This window comes from Micropterus dolomieu, linkage group LG07, assembly GCF_021292245.1.
Source record: "Micropterus dolomieu isolate WLL.071019.BEF.003 ecotype Adirondacks linkage group LG07, ASM2129224v1, whole genome shotgun sequence".
NCBI lineage: Eukaryota > Metazoa > Chordata > Actinopteri > Centrarchiformes > Centrarchidae > Micropterus > Micropterus dolomieu.
Genome location: NC_060156.1, coordinates 12,732,605 through 12,757,707, shown reverse-complemented (window position 1 = coordinate 12,757,707; position 25,103 = coordinate 12,732,605). Strand labels below are relative to the sequence as shown.

At 38.9% G+C, this 25,103-nt stretch overlaps 1 protein-coding gene across 3 annotated transcripts in view; it reads left to right on the top strand.

The window, feature by feature from the left end:
• Positions 1-9,615: 9,615 nt before the first annotated feature.
• fign (fidgetin) overlaps positions 9,616-25,103 on the top strand; it is a 29,619-nt gene continuing 14,131 nt past the window's right edge. The window contains exons 1-2 of one of the 3 annotated variants that reach the window (XM_046054370.1): positions 9,677-9,766; positions 10,627-10,661. In XM_046054370.1, coding sequence (XP_045910326.1) covers positions 10,637-10,661 — 25 coding nt within the window. In that variant the 5' untranslated portion in view covers positions 9,677-9,766; positions 10,627-10,636. Of the gene's footprint in view, positions 9,767-9,995; positions 10,662-25,103 lie in introns of those variants that run through there. The other 2 variants (XM_046054371.1, XM_046054369.1) reach the window with 2 other exon arrangements.

The following is a 25,103-nucleotide window of genomic DNA, read 5'->3' as shown; positions in this document are numbered from 1 at the left end:
CAACAAGCTGTGGATGAATTCTTTGCCCTTTTAGAAGAACATCCCCAGCCAAGGACAAGTTCTGTCTCTTCTTCCAGTAAGGTCTTATCAGGCGGCAGGACGGCTTTGTCAGGCCTGTCTGCCCCTCTGCAAGCTGCTGCAGTCTATCTTCAGTAGCTGGGAAAGACCATCTGATTGAGTACACATAGATTTGGATAACTGCTTCCTGCTCGTCCTCGGCCTGAGTGACAGTGTGCTCTACTGGTGCTGGTGACAGTGTGTTTACGGTGATGAGTAGTTTCTGGGCAGTTAGTTGGAATTTCAGGATTTGACGAGGAAGCTCATCCAGTGCCTTAGTACCTATTAGGGGAAGCAGATGTTTGTGATCCATCTCGATTGTGAACCTCATGCAAAGCAAGTACGATTGCAGGTGCTCACATGATCACCGCCAGTGGCTCCTTCTCAATCTGAACAGTTTTTCTCAGCATCAGAAAAATTAGGAAATATGAACACAACTGTCTTCCAGTCACTACTCTCTGGCCATTTCTGGATCAGACTGTCTCCAATACCGAAGAAAGATGCATCAGCTGAAACGTGTTTCTGCATTGGGTGAGTATACAGTGAGGACTCTGGGCGAGATGAGTTGTGACTTCAGCTTCTGATAAGCCTCTTGTTGTGAATCTCCCCAACACCATTCTGACTTCTCAGACAGAAGATCGCGAGAGGTGAGGCCGGAATTTGCCCAGGTAAAGGCTTTGCCCATCACCCCTTATATATATCTATATCTATATCTATATCTATAAGACAGGTTGGCTCTTGCAATTTCAGAATAGCTTTTACCTTGCTTGGGTCAGGGTGGACTTTCTCAGTGGTAATGCAGTGTCCAAGAAGCATAATTTTTCTCCTGGCAAAGTCACATTTGTCTTTTTTCAGAGTTAGACCCTCATCTCTCAGTCAGAGTACCTGGTGCCGCCTTGTATCATGTTCAGCCTGATCTTTGCCACACACCAAAATGTCATCTGCATTGTGTACCACTCCTTTGCAGCCCTCCAGCACTTGCGTCATCCATTACTAGAAATGTTACATGGCTAAAGAAATCCCAAAAAGCAGACTGTTGAAAAAGTTGCGACCAAATGAAGTTATGAAGATGGTCAGGAGAGTGTTGTCTTTAGTCAGGGAAATTTGCCAAAATCCTGATGTGGCATCCAGTTTCGTGAAAGCTTTGCTCCTAAGAGCACAGATAGTGTGTGATTCACAGCTTGTAGGAAATGTCTTTCCCACTCCTGTTCCACCTACTTATTCAGGGGATCTACACACAACCTGGAGTTCTCTTTTGATCTTATTTTGGGCACAACCCCTAGGCCTGCACACCATGGAATGTATTGATGGACCTTAGATATTACTCTCATTGCTTCCATGAGATCCAGTTCTGCCCTGACTTTATCCTGCATTGGGAGAAAGACTCGGCTTGGGGCTAAGAGGGCATATGGTGTTACCCCTGGTTCCACTTCAATTTAAAAATTTAAAGTATTTCTGATGTCTTCTCCCACCTAGACTTGTTTAACAAGGTTCAAAGCCTAAGTGGCTGGCAGTCCCAACAGTGGTTTCGTCAGTTTGACCGCCACAAAGCTGTTCAGTTGTCTTGTTGTCCAACTCTAGTTTTTCGTTGAAGTATCCTCTCATCATACAACGGTATCCTGGGTAGCTGCAGTCCAGTGCTTGTCTCTCAAGAAGTCGTGCCAGAATAGCTGCTCCAGTGTCCAGCTCCAGTGTCTAATTTAAATTAATTTGTCTCCATTTAACTTAAGAGTTTCTGTCCACTCATGTTCAACACTGTCAATCTCAATAACCATGTTTATTTATTTCCTCACTGTGATGCACTCTGGCTATAGTTTTGACCAATGTGAGTTCAGGTTCAGGTTCAGATCTGAGTGAATTCATTCATAATGATCCTTTATATGAAGTGGTGGATTGGCCATTGTTAGCTACGTGGAGACAGCGACATTTGTGTATTTTTATCTATAAGGCACTTGTATGCAATCAGTAGCCTCCTTAGCTTTGCACTCAGTAGTCATCATACTCGGTCCAGCAGGCTGCTGCTTTTAAAAGTTCCCAGGATAACTTCAATGTTGGGAAAGCCTGCTTTCTCATCCCGTGCCCCATCTACTTGTATCTCCTTGCAAAAGACCCTCCAAGTAGAGGTGCTGGTACCTATTGCGAAGTTCAAATCCTTGATTACAGAGGTTTTTAAAGATGAATGTAAATATTTTAAATGAGTAAGCATTTCATTAATGTATTTTAACTACATGAAGAAGTCGTATGTTTTGATAGTGGGTTGTTGCTTTTGCATTTGTATATAGGTAAAAGGGTAGATGTTTTGATTGTATTGTGTTGTTTTATATTTGTGCTATCAAACTTGCTGTCATGCTGCCTTTCCTGGCCAGGGCACCCTTGAAAAAGAGATTTTATCTCAATGGGTCTTTCCCCCTGGTTAAATAAAGGTTAAATAACAATAAAAAAATATCTTAGTCCAACAACAATCCTGTCTCCGATAGGTTCTTCTCTTAGATCTCCAAATGCACAATGCTCAGCTGTGGACAGCAGTGAAATATGCTTCCTCACTTTCTCTTGGCTCTTGATTGCACCTGTTGAACTATGCAGGCTCAAAAATAATGTTCCTGTAGCTCAAACAGTGTTTCTCAAAAGCCTTTTACAAAGCTTCATAAGAATATTTCTGATAATCATTTAAGGGCACGGCATTCAATATGTCCTCAGCTTCATTCCCTAGTATGTACATCAGTGTATTTTCTTTATATTCATGAGTCTGTTTATCCAGACTTTATGCTTTTCTTTATGCTTTTCAAAACATCTTATCCACTTTGGCCATTCGCTTGCATTATTAAAATCAAACCTGCCTGGTGGGATCATTTGCACACTGCTAACTGGAGCTGCTGCTGCTTGTGCTGGCTGGCTCGTCTTCTCTGCCTTTCACTTAGTTTTCTGTTAATTTACTCATTTACGTTTGTCTGACTCATCCAGAGCCTCACATACCTGTTTCCTATGTTATTCTCCAACTTATCTTTGGCAGGGCTCACAATTGTTGGATGGAAAAAAGAAAATTCTTTGCGTCAGCTACATCGCTAGCTTGTTTAGCCCAATTAGCTTCTTGCTAATTCTGTTCTTCACTCCGAAGGAGTCACATTGACTTTATTTTCTTTTTGACTGTCTTATGGAGGTGCATCCTTCTCCTCCCCTCGTGTGACTTCAGATATCTTTTCCAAGTTTAATTCTGACCCAATTATTATGTAATAATCTATAACGAGGCAGAGAGTGATTTTGCCTTTAACACTATATTTTGTCAGGCACAAGTCACGCAACTTCTGTATGTTCTACTGGTTGGCTTCATCATTTAACTGTGGTCAGCGCTTTATACAAACAACATCTTTCACAATGGTTTGAATGCTGTTTATTGTTGCCCCAAATAATGTTTAATTGTTGACAGATTTTAGAAAGTTGAAGTTAAAGGGAATGGCAAAATAGAATGGCAACTACTGAAAATTTACTGTAATTAAACAAGAATTTTCTTTACAGTAAATTTTGTTTTGTTACCCACAAGTTATCTTAAAAAAATCAACCTAATGTGTCCTTGAGACACATCAGGAAAGGGAGACAAACAAAAGAAAATGCACTCAGAACCTTACCTGCGATAGTAACATGTTATTGGTGGTGAATACCTGAACCCCAGCTGAGGGCAGACACTGGCTGCTATGACAGATCCATCAAAGAAGTGGAGGCTGTCTCTCCTGATGTGGATTCCGGCATGGGCTCTGCCTGCTGCTGAGAGCTGAGGCCTGCTCTGCATTGTCCACTGGCACACAGCCAAACTGGCCCTGCTACTATTGTCCTTCACCCTCCAAGCAATAAAGCCTGCTATTCAATTAAGATACAGTAACTTTGTAATGCATGCTTCAAGAGACACTTTAAACACAGTTCCAGTATGGGGAGCTAGCATCTAAATGAAAGAACGAGTCACTGCAGAGGCTCTTCAAAGTTAATCGTTATAAGGGAACAGTACAGAGCCTTTATTAAACTGTTTTTGTCATGCTTTCTTGCAGACCATATGACACCGTGCTGTACAGTATGCCTTGGACCAGACTTTCGAACAGTCCCTGCATCATCTGGTGTATCTGTCACATCTACAATTACATTATTGCTGTTTCACTCACAAGAGCCACTGTGTCAGAGCTCTCAAAACCAAACAGATGGAGCTAGTTGGCAACAGAAGGCATGCAAATCATGGATCATTTGATTGGAGATCTTATTTAATTATTCAACCAAGTGGCCATCTTGGAAAGAGACTCAATGCATGCTGCCTACTGTACAATATGTGTAAGCAACTGTTACAATATTCAACTAATAAAGAGTTATACAAAAGATGAAAACCAAGACAGTGTGTTATTTTACAGTCTTTGGAGTAAACATGAAATAACTAGTTGAAGGACATTTTGCATTTTGAGTCCAATTTATGAGCTAATGAATGCTGCTTCAGCTATCAGGCATTATATTATGCCTTCAGTTTCAAACATAATGCATTGATAAGGAGGACAGATCCAGAGGCATACAGCATACTGGGCATATTGGGCACACGCATGAGTATCTCATGAAGTATCACTGTAGCCACATTCAGGTTTGATGTTCATTTAATGTGAGCCTTATGAAACCTTGAACTGGAGGGGGAAAATAGTGGTAACTGGAGAGGCAGCTGTGACAATGAGCCAAAATTACAATCATGTGAAAAGAGACAAAGTATTTCAAGTAGTGAAGTAAATTAAATGAGAATTTAGCATCAGCTGAAATAGTTTGCAGGGGAAAAAAGCTGTATTTAACATTCAGGCACAATGCTGAAAAGTGACAATTGCTTATCTCCATGGAGATCAATAATGGCTGCAGGATCATTGTGTAAAGTGTCTGCAGGTTTAATGCAGATAGGATGTCATTATTATTTTCTTTCTCCTAATGACCATCATTATGCACGGACACTGATTGAATTCCATTTGTTACCTACGTTTGAGCCTGAGTGGAATAATTACCATTTAAGTATCTCCATTAAAATTCATGCACGGATGTTCATACTCAGACCTTCTTTTAAAAATAACTGAAATATTCTTCGAATACAAAATGCATTGGATACAACCGGTGCTGCTTTAATACTTCAAGTCTAATTACATGTGAGTGTTATTAAAGCATGTCTTCTTTTTTAGTTTGTACAATTTTTTAAAATGACGGCAAAAGAAAAGCAAGGAGCAGTTGCTGCTCGGTTACTCTCAATGCAGCACACTCTCTTAATATTTAATTAAAATGGATCTGCTGGTAAGTGTGATCAATATCCAGCACCCTGTCTAAATTGCTTTTTCAACCTCTTGTGTCACATACAAAATAAATATGTTTTAATACTTACATACATTTCTGTTTCAGGATAAAGGATGAATGTGCTGCATTAAGATATTAGTGTAATAGTCTTTTTTCTGCTGTTCAGACTTCACACTGGTGGTATTGTTGACCGTTACAAAAAAGGATGACAGGTTAAGATCTGATTTATTCTTCCCAAAACAAACTATAAGCCTGTTTGTTTATCCATCAGAGCATGAATTCAGAACCAACTTACTGGTGGCCTAGTGTGTATAGTTGCTCAAGTGGAAGTAACTATGTTTATGTTTCAGGTAAATAAGACAGCCTCTTCCCTAATACAGCCATCCTTCTGTAAATACACAGCTGTGGCTGAACAGTGTGCCAGTAGAGGAGAACGAAGAGGGGATTTGGCCACACCAAATCAATCACTGACAGATTACTGCTAAAGCCACTTCCATACACATTAAAGAGGGACAAATGCAGAATTGCAACTGAACAAGTTCTAGTTTTAAGCCAACAGTGGGACTTCCTGGTGATTTATCAAAGTCACTGCTGCTGAGCAGCATGCCTGTGTGATTTTAGTTCACACCAGACAGAACTGAGGCGCAGCATTGAAAGGAGTGTTTATGCCCTCAGCTGTGGCACTGTCAGCCTTGTGGAATTTACTGTAAATCACATTGCTTTTATTGCAAGATTTAGTAGCTTATCCTCTATGGGCTCTATTCACTTCAAGCTTGTCCCTATTAGGATTGTAGCCCTGGTCTGTACAGGGACTTGGATACACATCTTGAAATAATGTAGGAAATCAAGCCTGTAATTTTGCACTCTTTGCACATCTTTCTCTCTTTAATAGCTGGTGCTCTTTTGTAGTAAAAATGTTTCATTGCTCTTACTAGACTGCAGTGTTTTAAGCCTGTGTGTGTATTATTTCTACTGAAAGATTTCTATTCCTGGTGCGAATCATTGCCTCTGATAGCCCAGAGATACAGTGCAGCGTCTCAGCAAACTATGTTATTTACAGCATTACTCAATGAAAGCCCCAAATCGGATTTGGTTAAGCTGTGTAATGATAGGAAATATAAACACAGTTTGGGAGAGGGAGAAGAATACTTTTCGTTTCCAGTGAAATGACTCAATATCCATTTTTATTTTGGTAAAAAATTTATGCTACCTGCTATTAATATTACACAATGTTTTATGACAACGACTGTAAAGATGAGCTAATAATTCTACAAGCCACTGATCAGGGGGAAACCAACCTCCTTTGTTGCATCAAGATGCATGCTCCTGTGAGATAAGGCACGATGCAGCCAGTTTCCCAGAAGTCAGTGTTTCATGGCAGAAACAATAAACGCCCAGCAACATTGCTGAAATGATCACACATGACATAAGAGTCTGTGGGCAGAAGGTTAAAAAACAGCCAGTCACGTGCCATGCAAACCCCTAACCTCATTCTTGGGGAAATGAACAAATCCACTGTGTGTGTGCTCAGGACCAGAAAGGGGATGTCTGCAAGTGTCTATTCATTAAGTTTTATTATCTTAAACTGAGATTACTCATTTCAGGTGTAATAAAAAAAAAATATAACCTGATATTCATCTCTAAAATATTCTGATATGCTTCCTTCAGGGGAGTTAAGGTGAATATGTTGTTTTTCAGAAATTCATCAACAACTCCATTTAATCTTACAGCGTTTAATCTTTTTGGACACTGTAAAATCCACAATCAGAAATTTTGATCTTAAATTGCCTGACACCAAATCATAGCAACTTGCTCACTTTTTATTCCTCGAGGTTTGATCTGTGTCAAGGAGGATTCAAGTGTGTGATGGACATGAACTGTGATCCCTGTAGCTGTATGTGCGGGTGTCTGCATGATGTGTGTATTGACGTGCTGTAGCAAGAGTTCAGGGAGGCAGCTGAGCAAAATAATTTAGAATGTCCTGCCTGCTGACACAAGGACAAAAGCACATACTGAACATGCCCATATGAGGAAGGAGACAATGGACGTGGCTACACCTGGAAATGCACTGCTGTTGTTTTCAACGTGACCTCCACAGCACACAGAGATTTTCACAGGCTGTTCCTACAAGCGTGGACACTCGCTTCTGGTCGAGTCAGCGGAGTATTAACAGGACATTTTTCCACAATGGTTAGAAAATGATGATGAGCACTCGCATCCTCACGTAATTAGCAGCCGAGTAAATGAAATCAAACACACACTGTTATTATGATAATTGTCTCTACTTTTCATTGTTTTGTGTTTAAATCTTGGATAGTTTTGACAGAATCTGCAATTGCTTTTGTCTCAAAATGCTCAGCTTTTCTTTCACACTAGCAATGTATACAACAAGGTATGGAAATAATTACAGAGGTGAAAACAAAAAAACACTCTGCTAACTCTGGACATTAGCAGTGAATGGAGTGAATTAGCTTAAACTGTTACTGTGTTACTTTTGGGAAGGATTTCTTCAAACAGTTGGAATTTGCATGGTGCAGTCAAGGGAGCACTGAAGGCTGAATCAATGCATCACTCCTAGGGCCTTGGGTATGGATATGAGAGGGCATGATGCGACTTCGACTTGCGGTGCCAATCCTCATGTGTCTAACCAGGGTCTTTGCACATCGCTTCCCCAAAGGAGATCACCGCCCCTCTTTCAAGGCCGTGTACAGATAACAGAGAGTGGCTGGGAATGACCTGCAGAAGTGTGTGCCAATCATTGAATGAAACAAGGATTTTTTTTTTTATAATTACAATTAAGTGTTCTGACAAAATCCCTTTAAAGCAATAGTACATTTTGGAATAAACAATTATTTTCTTTCTTGCTGAGTTAAAGGGTTATTTCTGTATTTTTAAACATGGGCTTTATTTTCACATTTCTTTTGGTGTCGAAATGAGTAGGTACAAGAAGTTTTAGTATCCGTGCAGTAGATGTCTTCAGCCGGCAGCCGCAAACTGTCTGCAGTGGCTGCAACATATTCCTGTTGGGCAATTGCGCCCGTCAAAATTATGTCCACAAGTGCATCTTTTTCCCACCAGCAGGCTCAGACTGTTATATCAGTTGGCTGACAACATCATGGAAAGGATCCCAATAAGTGACATCCAGTAACACCCCTTTCTTACTGAAATACTGAAATTATCCTTTAATTGATAAGACCAATACCACTTTTACATTTGTTGGGTAAATATGAAGCTAAAGTCGGCTGTTGTTAACATAAAGATGGGAATCAGCTGTAGGCTATCTGAAGATAACCCAAAGAAGGTTAAAGTCAAGGGCAACTGGACTTGGTTGAAGATACTTGAAGACGTTTCGTCCCTCATCCAAGAGACTTCTTCAGTTCTGACTGACTAGTAGGGAAACTTAGCTATTTAGCCTCTGTGGGGTCATTTGCCAGGATCATCGACACCACTGGTTCTTTAGTGCTCCTGGCTGTGGTAACAACAGTCATTATGGTTGTTAGAACCACCTGAGGCCCATTCTGAATGACCATCGTTGGCATCTTCACCTGAGGCCAAGACATCACGTTTGTTAAGTTTCCTGGGAAGTGATGAAAGGACAGCACTGTAACAAAACTCACGGAACAGTAGCTTACCTCTAAAGCTCACTAATTAAGACAATATATCTCGTTTGTATAATCCATACAAAACACAAATAGCATAAATAATAAATTGTGATTTTACAGGGTTTATGCAAAGGAATCTGGAATCTTTCTCACTGTTAGGTTGCCATTCAACCACCACCATAAGTTACAGTTTCCCCTTTTCCGGTCTTTATGCTAAGCTAATTAGAGAGCTAATGGTGGCTTCATATTTAGTGGGTGGTTCTTAATAGAGCTTCAGAACAGAAGCAAAGTACAACAATGTAGTCCTAAATACAAGAATATACAGATAAATATAACATAGAGAGAAATGTGTCCATACACTCTCATACAAAGAAGGCCTATGAACCTCTGTTTGTGCCAAGCAGATCAGATTATAGGTTATAACCTACAGTAGGCTACTGGGCAGCAGCAGGCACTCCCCTGTAGTGCATGCAGACAGTACAATTAAACTGCTAATACATCAAATAGCCTACAGCTAAATCTTGTCATGATAGGCCTCTTGTGAGCTGCTGCTTATTAAGGTTGATTCTCTTTGAATTTGGCTCCCCCCGCAGAGAACATGCGCAGTGTGCAGCGTGCTGCTTTCAGTCAGTGGAGCAGCTGTCCAGGGTTTGGAATTCCAACATGGCAGAGGCTGTGGTCAGTCTTCCCCTCACTAACTTGGAATGGTTTCAAATCGCGAGCAGCCGCGCTTAACCTCAGAGAGCCATTCATCTGCACCGCTCACCGGATCGATGGTGCTATAAACACCCGACGCTGCCCTGCCACCTACACAGGTAAGCCTTATCCTGTCTATCAGTGATGTTGACAATTAAAAAAGAGAAACGGAGCAGCAGCCCCCCTGTACGCGCAAACGCTCGCTGGGAGACCGCTGTCGCGCATCACAGAGCTGCAGCGCAGTCAGTGGCCAGTCATTCTGCGTTTACCGAAGCAAAAATTACTTGTCATCGATTTAGAAAAGACAAAATAAAGGCTGTGAAGTTCCGGAATTAGAACGACTTCGCAATTACTGTTTTACTCTCCGCACTTTGAGGAGATGGTTACAAATAGGTATACGGCTTAAATAACTTTCCTGCAACAAGAAGTTTTTGCATGTCAGCCTGAATAAAACTTGCCGCGATAACCGCAGGCGGGGGTTTATAGATGGGTTGTCGTTGCGCTCTTAGTGGGACAACTGCTGGCAAGTAATCTATTTTAAAAGTAAAGGGAGGAGGGGGGCATCACGCTGGTTTAGCCTCTTCCTCTAATAGGAAGAGAATGTGTGTTTTATGTCATCTACAGTCTCTCACATGTTTCCCATCCTCTTGTTTCAACTCGCGCAAGAAGTGACAGGGTCCAGCCGTGTCTTTGTGGCTCTCGCGTCTCCGTCCAGGGCTCTCTTTCGTCTTATTTTATTTATTTATTTTTAAATTGTATTTCATTTTACTCTCGTGTTGCGTTCCGCTAGTTTGCCTTTTCCTTAATTACACGACCTTAATGAATACCTGAGGAGAGAACAAGGGACCGTGCGTTTTTTAAGTTGTGAAATCGCATAGGCTAGCTGAGGAAAAAGTGCCTGTAATGAGAAGCAACCTTTGGAATTCCTCCTCGTGAAAATTCCGACTCTGCTGTTTTTCCCCTCTCCTCTTGTTTTTAGGCTTGAAGACATGATCACTAGCACCAGTATTTATGGTATGTTCATTTTGTAATTATCATTAACATTATTGTTATTGTTTCATATTTGAAAAGAGGTTGTTATTGCATTGATGTATTGTTTTATTTGTGCATGTTCGGTTCATCTTCAAAAGTTTGCTTAATTTAGGTTATAATAATAATTGACTATAATCCAAGGATAAGGGCACATTACATGATTAATTTCATACAAGTGGCATTGTCAATTAGGTTCAAAGTATCTTGTGAAGTTGCTCCCATTTTAATTTATTTTGGGTGTTACTGACACTCTTTATGTACAGTTTAACTTTTTCTTTCATATTACATTGCTTATATATATTTGCATGTATTACTATTAACAGTATGATTATGTTGCCTAATAGACAAGGGATGTGAATTTATCCAGAAGGGTTGCAAATTTCCATCAAGAGATTACATTTCAAGCTCACTTTTTTGTGTGTGTGGAGACATAGTCTGCTTACATTATTTAGCCATAAATGAAATATTTGCTCTTAACATAATTTATATAAGATATACTCATGACAACTTAAATTGATGTAGCTGTAGCTCAGGGTCTGTCTTAAATGGTTAAAAAAATTATCACCTCTGGTGAAATGAAGGTTGTTTATATATATATATAAATATAGCCTAACATCTTGTGTTCAATAATAATAAATATGAAGGAGAACTGAAAAGTAGATAGCACAACAGCAATGCTTTTAATTCAACAATGCCACAATATGTTGACAATATTCTTATTGTATAGGCTATTTGTCAACAACCATATGCAATATAGAATGGCTTTCAGGAAAACTCACACTTGGCCTTGTTTGAAGTTTCAGTGAGTTGTCAATGTTTTTTTTATTTGGTTGTCACACTCTATAACAACTAACTAGTGAAGCTAAATCAGATTTGCTCACAAATGAGTTCAAAGGCAGCACCAGACATAGTTTTTATTCCTACCAGTGGAATTTATGGCAAGCCAGTAAATGGATCTGATCAGGGATACAAAGCCAGGAGAAGTAACAAGTTGCTGTTTTTTTTTTTTTTGCAAACACATTGTCCTAAGTGAACCTTTCCCACCTCCATAGAACAATTTACTTAATTGTGTTCACACATTTCATTTGCATGTTTTGCTTTGAGAGGAAATTAACATCATCAGCAGTGAGCTGAAGTATGTTTTCATTCCTCTTCAAAAATAACAGCATTGCAGCATCCATCACTCAGTGGGGGAAAAAATGTACATTACTATCACGATCATTATGTTTGAGTGTTTGGTTGTAATGTGTTTTTGTAAAGTGGGTATTAAATTTGTTGGTCAGATTTTTATGTTTCATATTTAGACCCCCAATAGGTGTGTGGTGGGTATTTTTATTACAAAAGAACTTTGGTTTGAGCTTCTCAGATATGGATACTGCACTGGATGGCAAATAGTTTGGAGCAATTAGTTTTTTAAAAATCTTTTCACTGTAGTCTCAAACACCCAGTCCAATCTGTTTAAATGTACTATGTAATAAAAATCACAATGATGCATGCATTTCCATGCTGCCATATGTTCACACCTAATTTTAGTGGAAGTTATGGTTCAAATATGTGTTATAAGAGTATGTTAATCTTAAAATTAAATTTATATTTAAATTACTAAACATCTGCACAGCAAAAACAATCATCTTGCCTTTATCAAACCATTCTCTCAGATTATTTGCCTTAAATATCCTAATTATCATGTACTACATGAGGATATTTCTCAGAGTTCAAACCCTGGAAGGGTTCCATATCTGATCTCCTGCAGCGTGTTAGGTGATTGTTGCAGGTCCTTACTTAACCCCAGACACCTCCGGTGTGCATGGAAAGAAGCTGACAGCTCTGTTTATTTCTGATAGGATAGCACTTATGATAGCAATCTCAGCTGTTGCTTGACATGAATCTCTGAGCCAAATTTGACGACAGATGCTGACCCTCCTGTTTTCATCACCCTCTTTACTGAATGTCACACATGTTCACACTTTTAGGAGGGACTATAAATATTAGCAAGACGGTGTATGAAGTTAATAATTGCATCCTCCCATTTTTGAGCGACACAAGGATGTAGAAATACACTCTATTTAGTTCTGTTATACTGACAAAGAAATTGCTTGCAGATGGTAGTCAAAGCAAAGGTTTTCCTCTCCACACCGCAGTCAGTAAACTTTCCTTGTTTAATGCAGTCAGTTAAAAAAATAAGGTTAAAAAAAAATCACTTTTCCAAAAGCAATTTTTAATTTTTTTTTTTTATATTAGATTATTATATTATATTATATTATATACTCTTAGGACTATTATTAAATACACTGTATACTGTACTACTATTCATTCCGATTCACTGTTAGGTTACTTCATCACAATTGTGGCCAAAAACACACACAAAAAAAAAATCTTCAATATGCATCTTACATTAATCCTTGACTTGATAGTGTCTGTGTGAAGCAATGTAGTTGCTCTAAATGTTCTTTCCGTAATCTGAACACTATTAGTGATGATTATTATTGACAGCAAAACTTAAACCATTACTACAGGGAAGCGGTATATGACAGGACCGACATTTTATATTTGTGCACTAATGATTACAATTAAAGCCAGCCCCTGAATACCTTGAGCCGACTCTGTGTAAACACTCTCTGGGATGTCTGCAATGCTGTTGTAAATTGATGAAATATTCATCTTTACAGATGGATCTATTTGTCAGTAACTACAGGAAATCCCTTTCAGCCCTTTGACTATAGTGTATGAGATCAGTGCAGGATTGTCATCTTTAAGCTAATATGTTAAGTGGTGTCTTTCCTGCTTTTCATATAAAAAGCAAGGGAGTCCCCAATGGAGTAAGACGCTAGCAGAAGGGACAAAAAACTCCAATCTTTCTTTTAAGTATTCTATGTGTTCCTCCCTCCCTCCCCTCTCTTTTTCTCTTTCTCTGTTCGTCTCTCCCTCTCTTGTATACACATCTCTGTCGTTTCCCTCATGGCAGCCTGCTATGTTATCTTTGTGTGTTTCTCTCTACGCTGACAATTCTCACAGTGATCTAAGTTGGACTGCATTAGAAAGTGGAGGCAGCTGTCTGTTTCTTATACTGAGGGATGTGTTTGCTCTACTGCAAAGATGAAGGACCATGAATCCTTGACATCCTCCCTTTCTCTCCCCTCCTCCTCCTACCATCTCATTTAGACACAGCGACTGTCTGCTCAGACTAGGTTTTTTTCTCTCTGAGTGACAGCATATGGCATAGAGATTTTCGAAAATGCATGTGCCTACCATTGGCTGCTTGTACTTCTGCTGCTTCATGTGTCTCCTAGCTACAGGCCTGTCATATAATTTATTTTACATCTAACAAACTCAAACAAAATACTCACAGTTTAATTTAGTTTAACAGATCCTGGTGGAAAAAACAACACAGGTTGCATATTAGGAACCAAGTGGATATTTAGTCTTACTGTTTCACTGCAGCCTGTAACTCAAATTGCACCATAGATTTCTCTGGTTGTATTGTCGCATATGTTTTATCATTTAAATGTATTTGAGGATTATGTGAATGCATGTCTTTGAATGTGATTTTGTGTGTGTGTGTGTGTGTGTGTGTGTGTGTGTGTGCGTGCGTGTGCGTGCATGTACTGTATGTGTGTGCATGTACTGTATGTGTGTGTGTGCATGCTGGTCTGCCTGTCTGTTTCTCTTTGTGCATTTTTGAGCCAGTTTGAGGGAGAACAAACACAATGGCGTGTTCTCTTTTCATTTCTCTTTTTTAAGAAACAAATCTTTCACACATTCATCCTATGATGTTATTATGATGCATACCATAATGCACAATGTGCTTATATAGCTTAGGGTTCACTTAATGACTGATAACGTTCTGAAGTCATGCTGTAAGGCTGGTTTATTTAGGCCATATATGCCAGGCATATCATTTACACAGAGTGTAGCATTTGTTGCTTTAAACTCCTCATTTCCAACACATTGAAACAGAGGCTTTGTTTCATCTCCTTCGCATGAGGTGTTTCTGCACTCATAAGGAGAAGAGGCAGCTCTGAGCCTGTTGGGTATTGGCTAGAATAGACAATCCCCAGGTGTACAAAACTAGGTTTAGCACTAAGGCTTTTAATCTGGACTTGTAGGAGATTCATGTGCATTCATAGATTTGCCTCTGTAATTATCATACCCCCAGTGGCAGCCAGAGAGACGTTTGCCTAAATCACTGATGTCCTCATTACACTGTTTACATTTTAATTAGACATGCTAAATTCTTTAAAAGATTGGAGATTTCCCTATCTTTAGTTCAGTAAATATAGACTATGCCTAGTGTTAGCGTGGCTGCAAGTTGAAGCCTTGCAGTAATGTGGCATCTCGCAAAAAAAAAAATTCCACTGCGCTTGTCTTGTTAATGTAGCCTTCTTTACATCCCCTTAAAATTATTTATAATGTAGCATTGTGGCTGAGAGCGTCATTCGTTGCTTGCTTTATGAGCAAGGGCTGAATGGAGTGGCAGTAGACAGCTTTAGGGCGAGAGTATAAACATGTTATTCATCCGTAAGAAATCATACAACAGTAAATCCTTATGACTGAATCTGCTTCCACATCTTTAAATAATGTCTTTGGACAGATTATCTATATTGTTACTCTCAGGCAGTGAATATCCAACCCTCAAGGACTATGAGTAACAAAATCTACAATTCCATGACTTTTGAAAATAGCTGGCACTTTGAGCCGTCATTGTGTGCCTGAGTACTGTTGCTTATCATTGAATAACCTTGGTGAAGAGAGGTGTTTTTTCCTGTCCTTTCAATGTGTTTTTTTATTGCGTGCTGTTGGGGAGTTTCGTATTGTGAGAGAGCAGCAAGCCTTTCACAAGAGGATAAGAGAAAACTCAATATTTTGCTGTATTGAAATTCCTCTTGTTTTTTCACAAAACAGTGTCTGACTAATCTGGAAATCGAGGCCGCCATTCTACAGCAGCTAGACTGAAAACCTATGCAACTAGAGTACCTTTAAGTCCTTTTTTCATCGCACCATATTTGTCGGAAGTGTTTGAAATTGACTTTTTTTATTCAAACTCTCAAATTTCTCTTGATGCTGACCTGTCTTACTCAGTATAACACCTTAATTATGATAACACCAAGTAACTGTGATCCCACTGCTTTGATTCTACAAAAATGTAGCTTGTTCTAAATTTAATAAGAGATCAAATGTGTAACGGTAAGAACAAAATCAGAATTTGAATAAAACTGTCTCACAGAGTAACACTGTGTGTCAACCATTTTATTTTGTCATTGAATGATAATATAATGGTGTTATAATTCATATATTGAAATGCATGCTTGAATTAACTTTGACATTCATATTCAAGAGCATGCAAGGATTTGCTTTGAATATAAAAGGTAATCTTTTGGCGTTTTTTCATTGTCCCATTCATCACATAACTAATTGTCTCAAATTGATATTTGAGGAAATTAGCTAAAACGATGAGATCAGACGAGATAGATGTGAGCTATCAGTGGTTATTTCGCAAAAAGTTCTCAGCGATTCAGTCATGCCCCGTGGAGTCGGGTGGCTGACAGGTTGGCATTGTGCCAGGTACTGGCAGAGGGAGCCTTGAGTGCCAGAGATGGGAGAGGATGGGTTGAGGTCTGCCTGATGGTGTGGAGAGGAGGGGGAGGAGGGGGATGAGGGGGAGCGGAGGGAAGGGATGAGGGGATGGAGGGGTGAGCATACGCTGCCATAGAGGTTTAAGGTGTCAGGCTGCGGCAAGGCAAAGGGTGTCTGCAGTGACTCCATGACGTGACCATAGCAGCATGCGCAGAAGTGAGGCAGGATGACTGGATATTTGGGGACAGCCAATGATGTTACTGTTGTTATAGTGCCCAGCTTATTAAGGTGTAAGGCACTGTGTTAGTTACATAAACCACAAATAAGCTGTTAGGAATTGATGTGAACCTGTGACTGATTAGCTGCTCTCAACAGTTGCTGAATGCAGAAATAATTAAAAATGAAATAAAAGGAAAATGTATGTCTTTGAATAGTGGTAGATGAATACATGCAGATGATTTAAATTCATAAATCTTTTGTTTCCTCCCTATAACTATAGTCTCACGGTGTTAAATGAATAGTCACTAGAAGTTTTGTTGTCTGGCGTGTGGCCTATTTGACAGTCCCTCTTAGAGTCCACATGGAATTAGATTAATTTAAATCAGAAAAATAAGAGTGCAAAAAAGATGAGCGCTCAAGAGTTCAGCATCATCATGGAGCTTTATGAGGGCTGACACTTCTTTTGTGTTCATTATCAGGAAATCACCTCAGGGAGTCATGTTGACTTTGCATGGTCTAAAATAGCTGTTACAGTGGACTGCCCCACGCTCACTCGCTCACTTCCACTTTTAAGTATCTGGGGAGGCAAGGTGGAAATACCAAATGAAGGTTTTGCTGAGAAAAGCTAAACATAGTTTAAACTCCCACTTTAGCAAAGGAAATCAAGTCTTCTGTCTGGGATGTTGTGTTCACTACACAAACACTCATGTTCTGTTTAAAAAGATTCCTGTGTTTAATTACATCTGCAGAAATAATTTCATAATAATAGTCATTTTTAGCCAGTTGTTGACGCCAGACAGTTTGACCAACAAATAATTTCTTACATGCATTTATTTTAGGGTGAAATAAAAACTAAAGTTTGTTTCTATTGTTGTATTTTTCCTGATATAAAGGAAAATCTATTAACACTATGTCATTGTTGGCATCAATAGGCCTGCACAGGGTTTATGGCAGCATTTCTATACTGTACAGAACAATAGTGGATTCATTTACTCGGAGCGTGATGTTTCTGCAGTCCAAACCCTGACTGCATTGCCTCTCCCACATCTTTAAATGGATCCCATGAGTCTTCAGCTCTGTTGTTTCCATTATTCATTTCAAAACTTCCATGTAGCATGGAGAGGCTAGAGGGGTGAAAAATAATTTTGTGTCTGAAAAAATTGATGTAGAGTAAAGTCACTGCTTTATGCAAAGTGCGCCATGCCTTGGGAGCATGTGAGCTAGCATACATACTGTGGGAGGAGTGAGTGCTTGGGCAAGGGACGGACGTGTGTGTGTGTGTGTGTGTGTGTGTGTGATTGCCTGTGTGTGTCTGCATTCTCCTGTCAGTCTGTCAGCTAGGCCTAATGTGGCTCCCTAGAGGTACCTGGGGGAGACCCATCTAGCACCCAGTCAGACTCTGCTGGCGGCCAAGTGGTGACAACGGGTTCCCACAGAGAGAGGAAGTGTCATAGTATGTATGTAAACTACTGACAGATGACTGGAGACATGTGGCCTGTAGACACTGGGCCTGAAAGTAAAGCAGTTTTGCCTCTCCGACTTCCTTTCTGTCTTCCCACTTGAGACTTCAGAGAGTGAGCATCAGGCTTCACAACAGCACCGAATACATTGACAACAAGTCAAAGATGTGAATAAAAAGGATGCAAATCATTTGGCATGAAAAGACACATGCTATGCGCAAAGGTTTTGTTTGCCTTTGAAAGGCTGTAGCAAAGGAGTGAGGAGTGTTCAGGCTGAGCAGAAGCAGAAGCAGAGCTTCAGGCAGCTTTTCTAGGCCACAGGTCATGTGGGTCAGTGTTACACTCCCTGCAGCCTCACTTCAACCCTCGGTCTGGAAATAGAACATGCAACGTCACCCAGCCAGGAGGGAGGTAGATTCCAGACCTCAGTGGCCACAGGCTGCACATGTGGAATCTGCTCATGCAGTTGACCCCAAATGTTTGAAACTCAGAATGCTCCCAGTAGGATATTGTTATTTCATGCATACTCAAATGAGCAAGGCTGTAAGAATTGCCTTGTAGAAAGTGGACCAGTATACTTAGACTCACTGTCGGCTGTTCACAATTCATCAAGGGATCTCGCACTAGCCAGAGGCAGATTTATTTAACAGTATGCACATAACCTGTAAGAGAGGCAAAACATAACAAATAAACTGTGGAGTAGTTTGTTTTTAATTGCAGATTTCAGCCAGCAGGCCATTTGCCTACTTTCCTCTTTTAACCATTCATTGAAATGGACAGAAACCTGGCGCCATAGAAGATAGACATTCAACCAGTGTGCAGCAAAGAATCAAGAAAGCTTTTTTATTTTTTTAAAGATTTCATCCATGCCTTGCAATCATAGTCCATAAAGCAACACTATTATTTGGCTTATTACTATTTTTAGCACAAAAAGCTGTTAAAATTTTTTTTTATTATACCTAGTAGTGTTTCCGGGACACAATGACTAATATCAAACTAACACACTAGTTTGCATGTAGGATATACAGTATTTGTCATAAGTGTTTGAATATTATTAAATGTGAATTGGATGTTAATACTGTAGTCCTTCTAGTAACTGTTTTTTGTAATGGTTCAAATTCACACTGTAGTGGCCATAAATCAAATCTAGATTTTGGAAAATGGGTTTGCAGAAAGAACAGGCAGCGAAATATGTGTACAAAAACCTAACATGAATTCACAAAACATTTTTAATTATTATTTCCTAGCACACACTCACCCACACTGATGATAATAGGGTGCAATAAAAGGTCGCAGATCATAGCTAAATGCAAACTTAAATTGAAAGACACGATATAACTTAATGTGTAAAGTTGTTTAATTCTACTGAAGGAAACTGATTTTTTTATTCTTTATTTCAAAACTTTATACACTTTAAACACTTAATACACAATATAATTCTAGAACAGAGACTGAGATGAACAGCAGTAAATATTCTGATGGTACAGTTGTGTTTCTTGCATTGCATATTTAATCAGTATTTCATAATTAGAGTTTCAGTACAGTATGATTGTAGCATTGTGTGTAATTAGAGACATATGAGCTTTTTATGTGTTGTGTAGTGAGCACCTGGCCATTTTCTTAATAGTGACCATTTGAGAGAAAGCTGCATGTCCAAGTGACACCTCCTGGTCTTGCTTTCAATCCAGTGGAGTAAAATCTATCAGCACTGATGAGTTCGTGCTCCATCAAATATATCCGTGCCAAACTGTTTATTGTAAGCTCCAGTAGTGCTATTGTGCTATTCTCTAGTCCATGTGGTGCAAAGAGCCAATTCACATTTGAGCAATGGGTGACCCTAGGTTGTGTATATTGATGAGTGGGATTTGTTTCTTAATAGAATTGTGTCTAATTAATTAGCTTTTAATTGGTTGAACTCTGAACATGCAAATGCAGCACAATGTAGAACAATCATTACTTTAAACTGAATAAAGAAGTGCATATTGAGGTCGACTAATGAAATGTGGGAAATGTGTTTGCTGTTTCTTTTTATTCTAATGTCCGTTTTGTGGTGTAAAAAATTCACTTCTTCCAAACTTACCTGAGGAATGTATTTATAACACCAGGAAGGTGTTAGTTAAACAAACAGAATGTAGACATATTTAAAAAGCCTACCTATCAATTTCTATTAATTATCTCATTTATTTTTCACAATTGCTTTGTGCCACAGATGAACCATTTTTTCCCCTTCATTTCATAATCTATTAAGGAATACTCTGGAATCATTTTTATTGCACAGCCGTTCTTGCTTTGTTGCCTCATTTATATCAAATCACATAAATACTTTGAAGGCTGCCTCTCTCTCATCCACCTGCCTCACGATGGTTTACAGTTGTTTTCACTAGACACTGAAAACTCTCATTGAGAACCTCTGCCATTTATACAATTTACACTACAGAAACAATTAGTGTTCCCCTGCTACAACATGCGTACTGATATATTGTGTAATAGTATAAACCATTCATATAAAAGATTAATATGTAATAATAATAATATATTGTAATGTTTCATTTGCTAATGATAGGTCTATATTTCCAGTGTAGAATATTTTCTGTTGGCCTAATAGCGACCACAAACAGCTTCTGCCTCTGACTGGTTAATTCATTATTTTTAATTGGTCAATTTAGATGAAGTTACAGAGCTAGAGTCAGGTGTAATAAAAATGTCATTATGAAATGTGATCATAGAGATACCCCATCCCAGAATATAAAGCCTGGAAGTTTCAGTATGAGTTTAAATATTTGTTTTATTAGTATAAATATTTTAAAATAAAGTCACTCCCAGTTTCCCCTGCCTGTATTGTTTCATATTGAAACATATCAAAACACAGAAGAAAAATGTTATCTCCAAAATATTTCATGGGACCTTTATGTGAAAACATTCTGTGCTGCAGCTTCTGACACAACTTTTAGCAATCACTGTCACAATTATCACAATGATGACACTGCACACGGTACTCGTAGAAAGGGAACACAGCAGGTCTACTCAGTATCTCTGCAAATCAGTTAACAGGTGATTTGCTCTCTGCACATAATCTCATCTCACTGAATAAGCTTTGAGTTAATTATAGTTGTGTCTTTTTCTATTTATGAAATACTTAAATTATTGGTGAATGCTGGCAGGAGCATACTTCAGACGTTTCTCATAACTAGTGCCTCCCTCAGCAAACAAGTTCCCATTCATATGCTTGGCTTTTATTTGAACATCACATCACTACGATTAAGTCTTGGAAGAAGCAGGTACAGAATATACAAATGTGATATTCTCAATTGATCACTTTAAAACTACTTGAATTTATATACACTTTTTGATTGCAATATTTTTTGTCACATATAAAAAAATAAGTCATTTTAAATTTCTTGTAAAACTTACAAACTAACTTTTAAAAGCAGATGCTGTAATTTAGCTCCATGTTACTGCACTGACCATGCCACCTTAGCTCTTAGAAGCCATTGTTTGCCAGTGGGCGAACCAATCTCCTAGACAGCTCTTTCCTTGTAAAAGTTCCCCTTTATGGCTTCGCTACTGCACTTCAATAACTTTATAACAGTATAGCTGAGAGATTTCTATTTCATATTGACCTAAGATTGCTTCAGTGTCTCATTTCACCTTTTGTCTGGCCTGTGTTGGAGAAGTGACCTTCTTTGAGACTTGCAGTCGATACCACAGAATGCTTCAGAATGCTTCAGTGAAAAGCTGGCAGTGGTTACGGTCAAACATCCCATTTCTGTTCAACTGGGTATTTTCAATTAGAGTTCAATTTAAACTTTTAATCAGTTTAATGTGTAGGAAGCAAGAAACAGAACAAGAGATGGCCCTGACTTTCCTTGAGTACACAAAACAAACATTTGCATTAATTTAACTGCGTGGAATGATTTTAGGCTAATTCTAACAAATAAGCCTTTCCTTTAGTTTTCTGCAGTTGGTCACACAGGAAATATGAGTGTTGTGTTCTGCGTGATGTTTTTGTCATGGAGAATAGCACATTTTTCATTGTATATATTGGTTTTTACCATCACATCAAAGCACAGATGTGTTGCTATATTTTTATTGCATAGAAATGCTTTAATATTTGGTGTTAAGCAAGTGACAATTCTGCGTTAGTTATAGACTTTAAATGTTTGTGAAAGGTTGATTTAATGTCGCTGGCTATGTTGCTAGCTGTTTGTCAAAAAAAAGTATCCAATTCTTCATTCTGATTTGTGTCTCAGGATCACACAGTGAAGAATGAGATTTTTTACTATGTGATTCTTGTCTTTACCAGGCTAACATGGCTGTAAAGTCTAATGGTTGGAAGTGCGGAGTAATCACAGTTGTGAATCGGACCAGTGAACAAGATAATCTGTTAATTTCCAATGGGGCTTGGCCTGTTGGTTTGTAAATCAGATGACTGGCTCCTGGTGCCATTACACCGCTGCTTTAAAGTATAAGTCAAGATGTGCTAAATGTGACCAAAAATCCAGAACATCCTACCATAATGTCCTTTGTGCTGTTTGCATTTTTTCTCCACCAGCCTGTGCCTCTTTGATTGGAGTCTTCCTTGGGGTAACAGGACTTTGGGGAATGAAGATGTTAGTGAGTAGCTTTTGGTCAATGAGCCTTCATGTAGCAAGGTCACAATCTGCCTCTCTTCTCTTTTGAAGTGTGTAAGTGATCCCTTGAGAGGCAGAGTAGCCAAGTTCATAGACGCTCGCAAAACCACTGCCTCTACTATACAAGTTTCACAAAGTGCTTGAATTCAACTGCTGTGTTCTTTTAGCTAACAAGCCATTTGAGTATTCATCAGTATTATGCACTACAGAGCAATATGAAGCCTGTCTCCTATAATTGTCTTAGTTTTATTCAGTGTACAAGTTCTACTTGTGTTTGGAGAGCTGTTAGTTTAGCATGTGTGTGGATTTAGCTATACTTAGGGTAGTAATGGAAGATGTAGCCTCAGGGGGCTCTTGGCCTGAAGAGTCATGGTTTAATTAGCATCACTGAGACAGAGAAATGACAGCTCAGAGAATCTCTCAAACTCACAATTTGCTGTATTACAGGGAAAAATGAGAAATACATGCTCCCCTCAAGCCAATAGAGTTTATCATTAGCTCAGCCCAAAAACCTGATAGAACTTGAAAATATCAAGGGTATGTAACAGTCTATACATTATCAAACTAAGGTTTTCTCCAGCTGTGCACATTCACTGAGAAGTTTTCCATACATGCTGTCTATCTATGGCATCTTATGCACACATTTGCTCACTCTACCATATTGCTGTTGTTAACAACAAACAACAAGCTACCTTGAATTTGTTTAGAAGTAACAAATCAGTAAGTGACTATTATGATTCACAAGTTGGGTTACTACACTGTGTACCAAAAGGATGTAGAATCTAGGAAAAAATAGCAAATATCACATGTAACAAGGAAACATAAATTAACCTGCACTCTTCTGTGTCTTCATCATTGAATATATATAGAAGAAAGAGAGTTTTTTATCAACACTTTGAATACCAAAACATTTACACAGTCATATGTTCTATGCTACCTCTTTTAAAGCCAGACTTGTTTAACAGTCATTTGAAATCCAAAGTGGGCATTTGTACAGTTCAATTATGAAATGATTTCTGAGTGGGAACATTTACATCTTCCCATTACATTTCAGATGAATTATTCAAATCATCAACAGCCTTGTGCCAGAAAACATTTTTATTCTGTTACAAGCTCTTACAGCTGCTGTTAAAATAATATGCTGCTCAGTAGATTCATTCATTTTAGGAATTTTTAGACTGACTGTAAGAGGTGCAGGCTTTTTTGTTCTTTTTTTCACAACCACCATCTTGTGTATAACACAACCACAAGACAGGTTTAAACGAATCTCCAAGAGTACATTTATTGTAGCTGCAGATGAAACTGGTATTCTATACTAAGGATTTATACTTTTAAAACAATATAGCAGTCGTCTTTCTGGCAGCATGGCATACAGTTTGGTTGTAGCTATATAGACAGGGATGGTGAGCTAATGAACTAGTGATTTTGACCTTTTAAGTCAGTTTATCCGCCAAAATGACTTTAGTTGTAGAGCTGCCAAACTCTAAGCACCCATTGTCGGGCTGTACCTGTAGTAGTAAAAACAACTTCTAATATACTCTGGAAATAACAATGTCTTTTTAAAATGACTTCAAGCCACTTGTTTACAGATTGCCTTTAAGAATAGGCTTTGCTACTTTCTATATATACACAAGCTGACAAGCACAGATAAACAGGGACCACAGTGACTGTTATATTTATCAGCTGATCAATCAATCAGTCAATTAAACTTGATTTATATAGCACAAGTCATACATACGCCGTGGGTCTTAGATATTCCGGATGAAGGCTTCAAAAATTAAATCTATGTCTATGATGACACCTAGGTTTTTTGCCTGGTGCTGGGGACTGAGTGCCAGTGACTTTAATTTAGAGTTCAGTTTCTCTCTCTGTGCCTCTGCTCCAATGACGAGTTCCTCTGTTTTATCCTGGTTGTGCTGAAGGAGGTTCTGACCATCCAAGCATTAATCTCTTAAACACACTTTTATAGGGCATCGATAGAGCTTGTGTCATTATTAAATGCAACAATATGGAGTTGAGTGTCATCAGCGTAACTGTGATGCCATGTCTCATGATGACACTGCCAAGGGGCAGCATGTGGGGGACTGGACCTAGGATCAAGCCTTGTGGTATACAGTGGGTACGGAAAGTATTCAGACCCCTTTAAATTTTTCACTCTTTGTTTCATTGCAGCCATTTTCCAAAAATCAAAAAAGTTCATTTTATTTCTCAGTAATGTACACTCAGCACCCCATCTTGACAGAAAAAAACAGAAATGTAGAAATTTTTGCAAATTTATTAAAAAAGAAAAACTGAAATATCACATGGTCATAAGTATTCAGACCCTTTGCTCAGTATTTAGTAGAAGCACCCTTTTGATCTAATACAGCCATGAGTCGTTTTGGGAAAGATGTTTTTCACATCTGGATTTGGGTATCCTCTGCCATTCCTCCTTGCAGATCCTCTCCAGTTCTGTCAGGTTGGATGGTAAACGTTGGTGGACAGCCATTTTCAGGTCTCTCCAGAGATGCTCAATTGGGTTTAAGTCAGGGCTCTGGCTG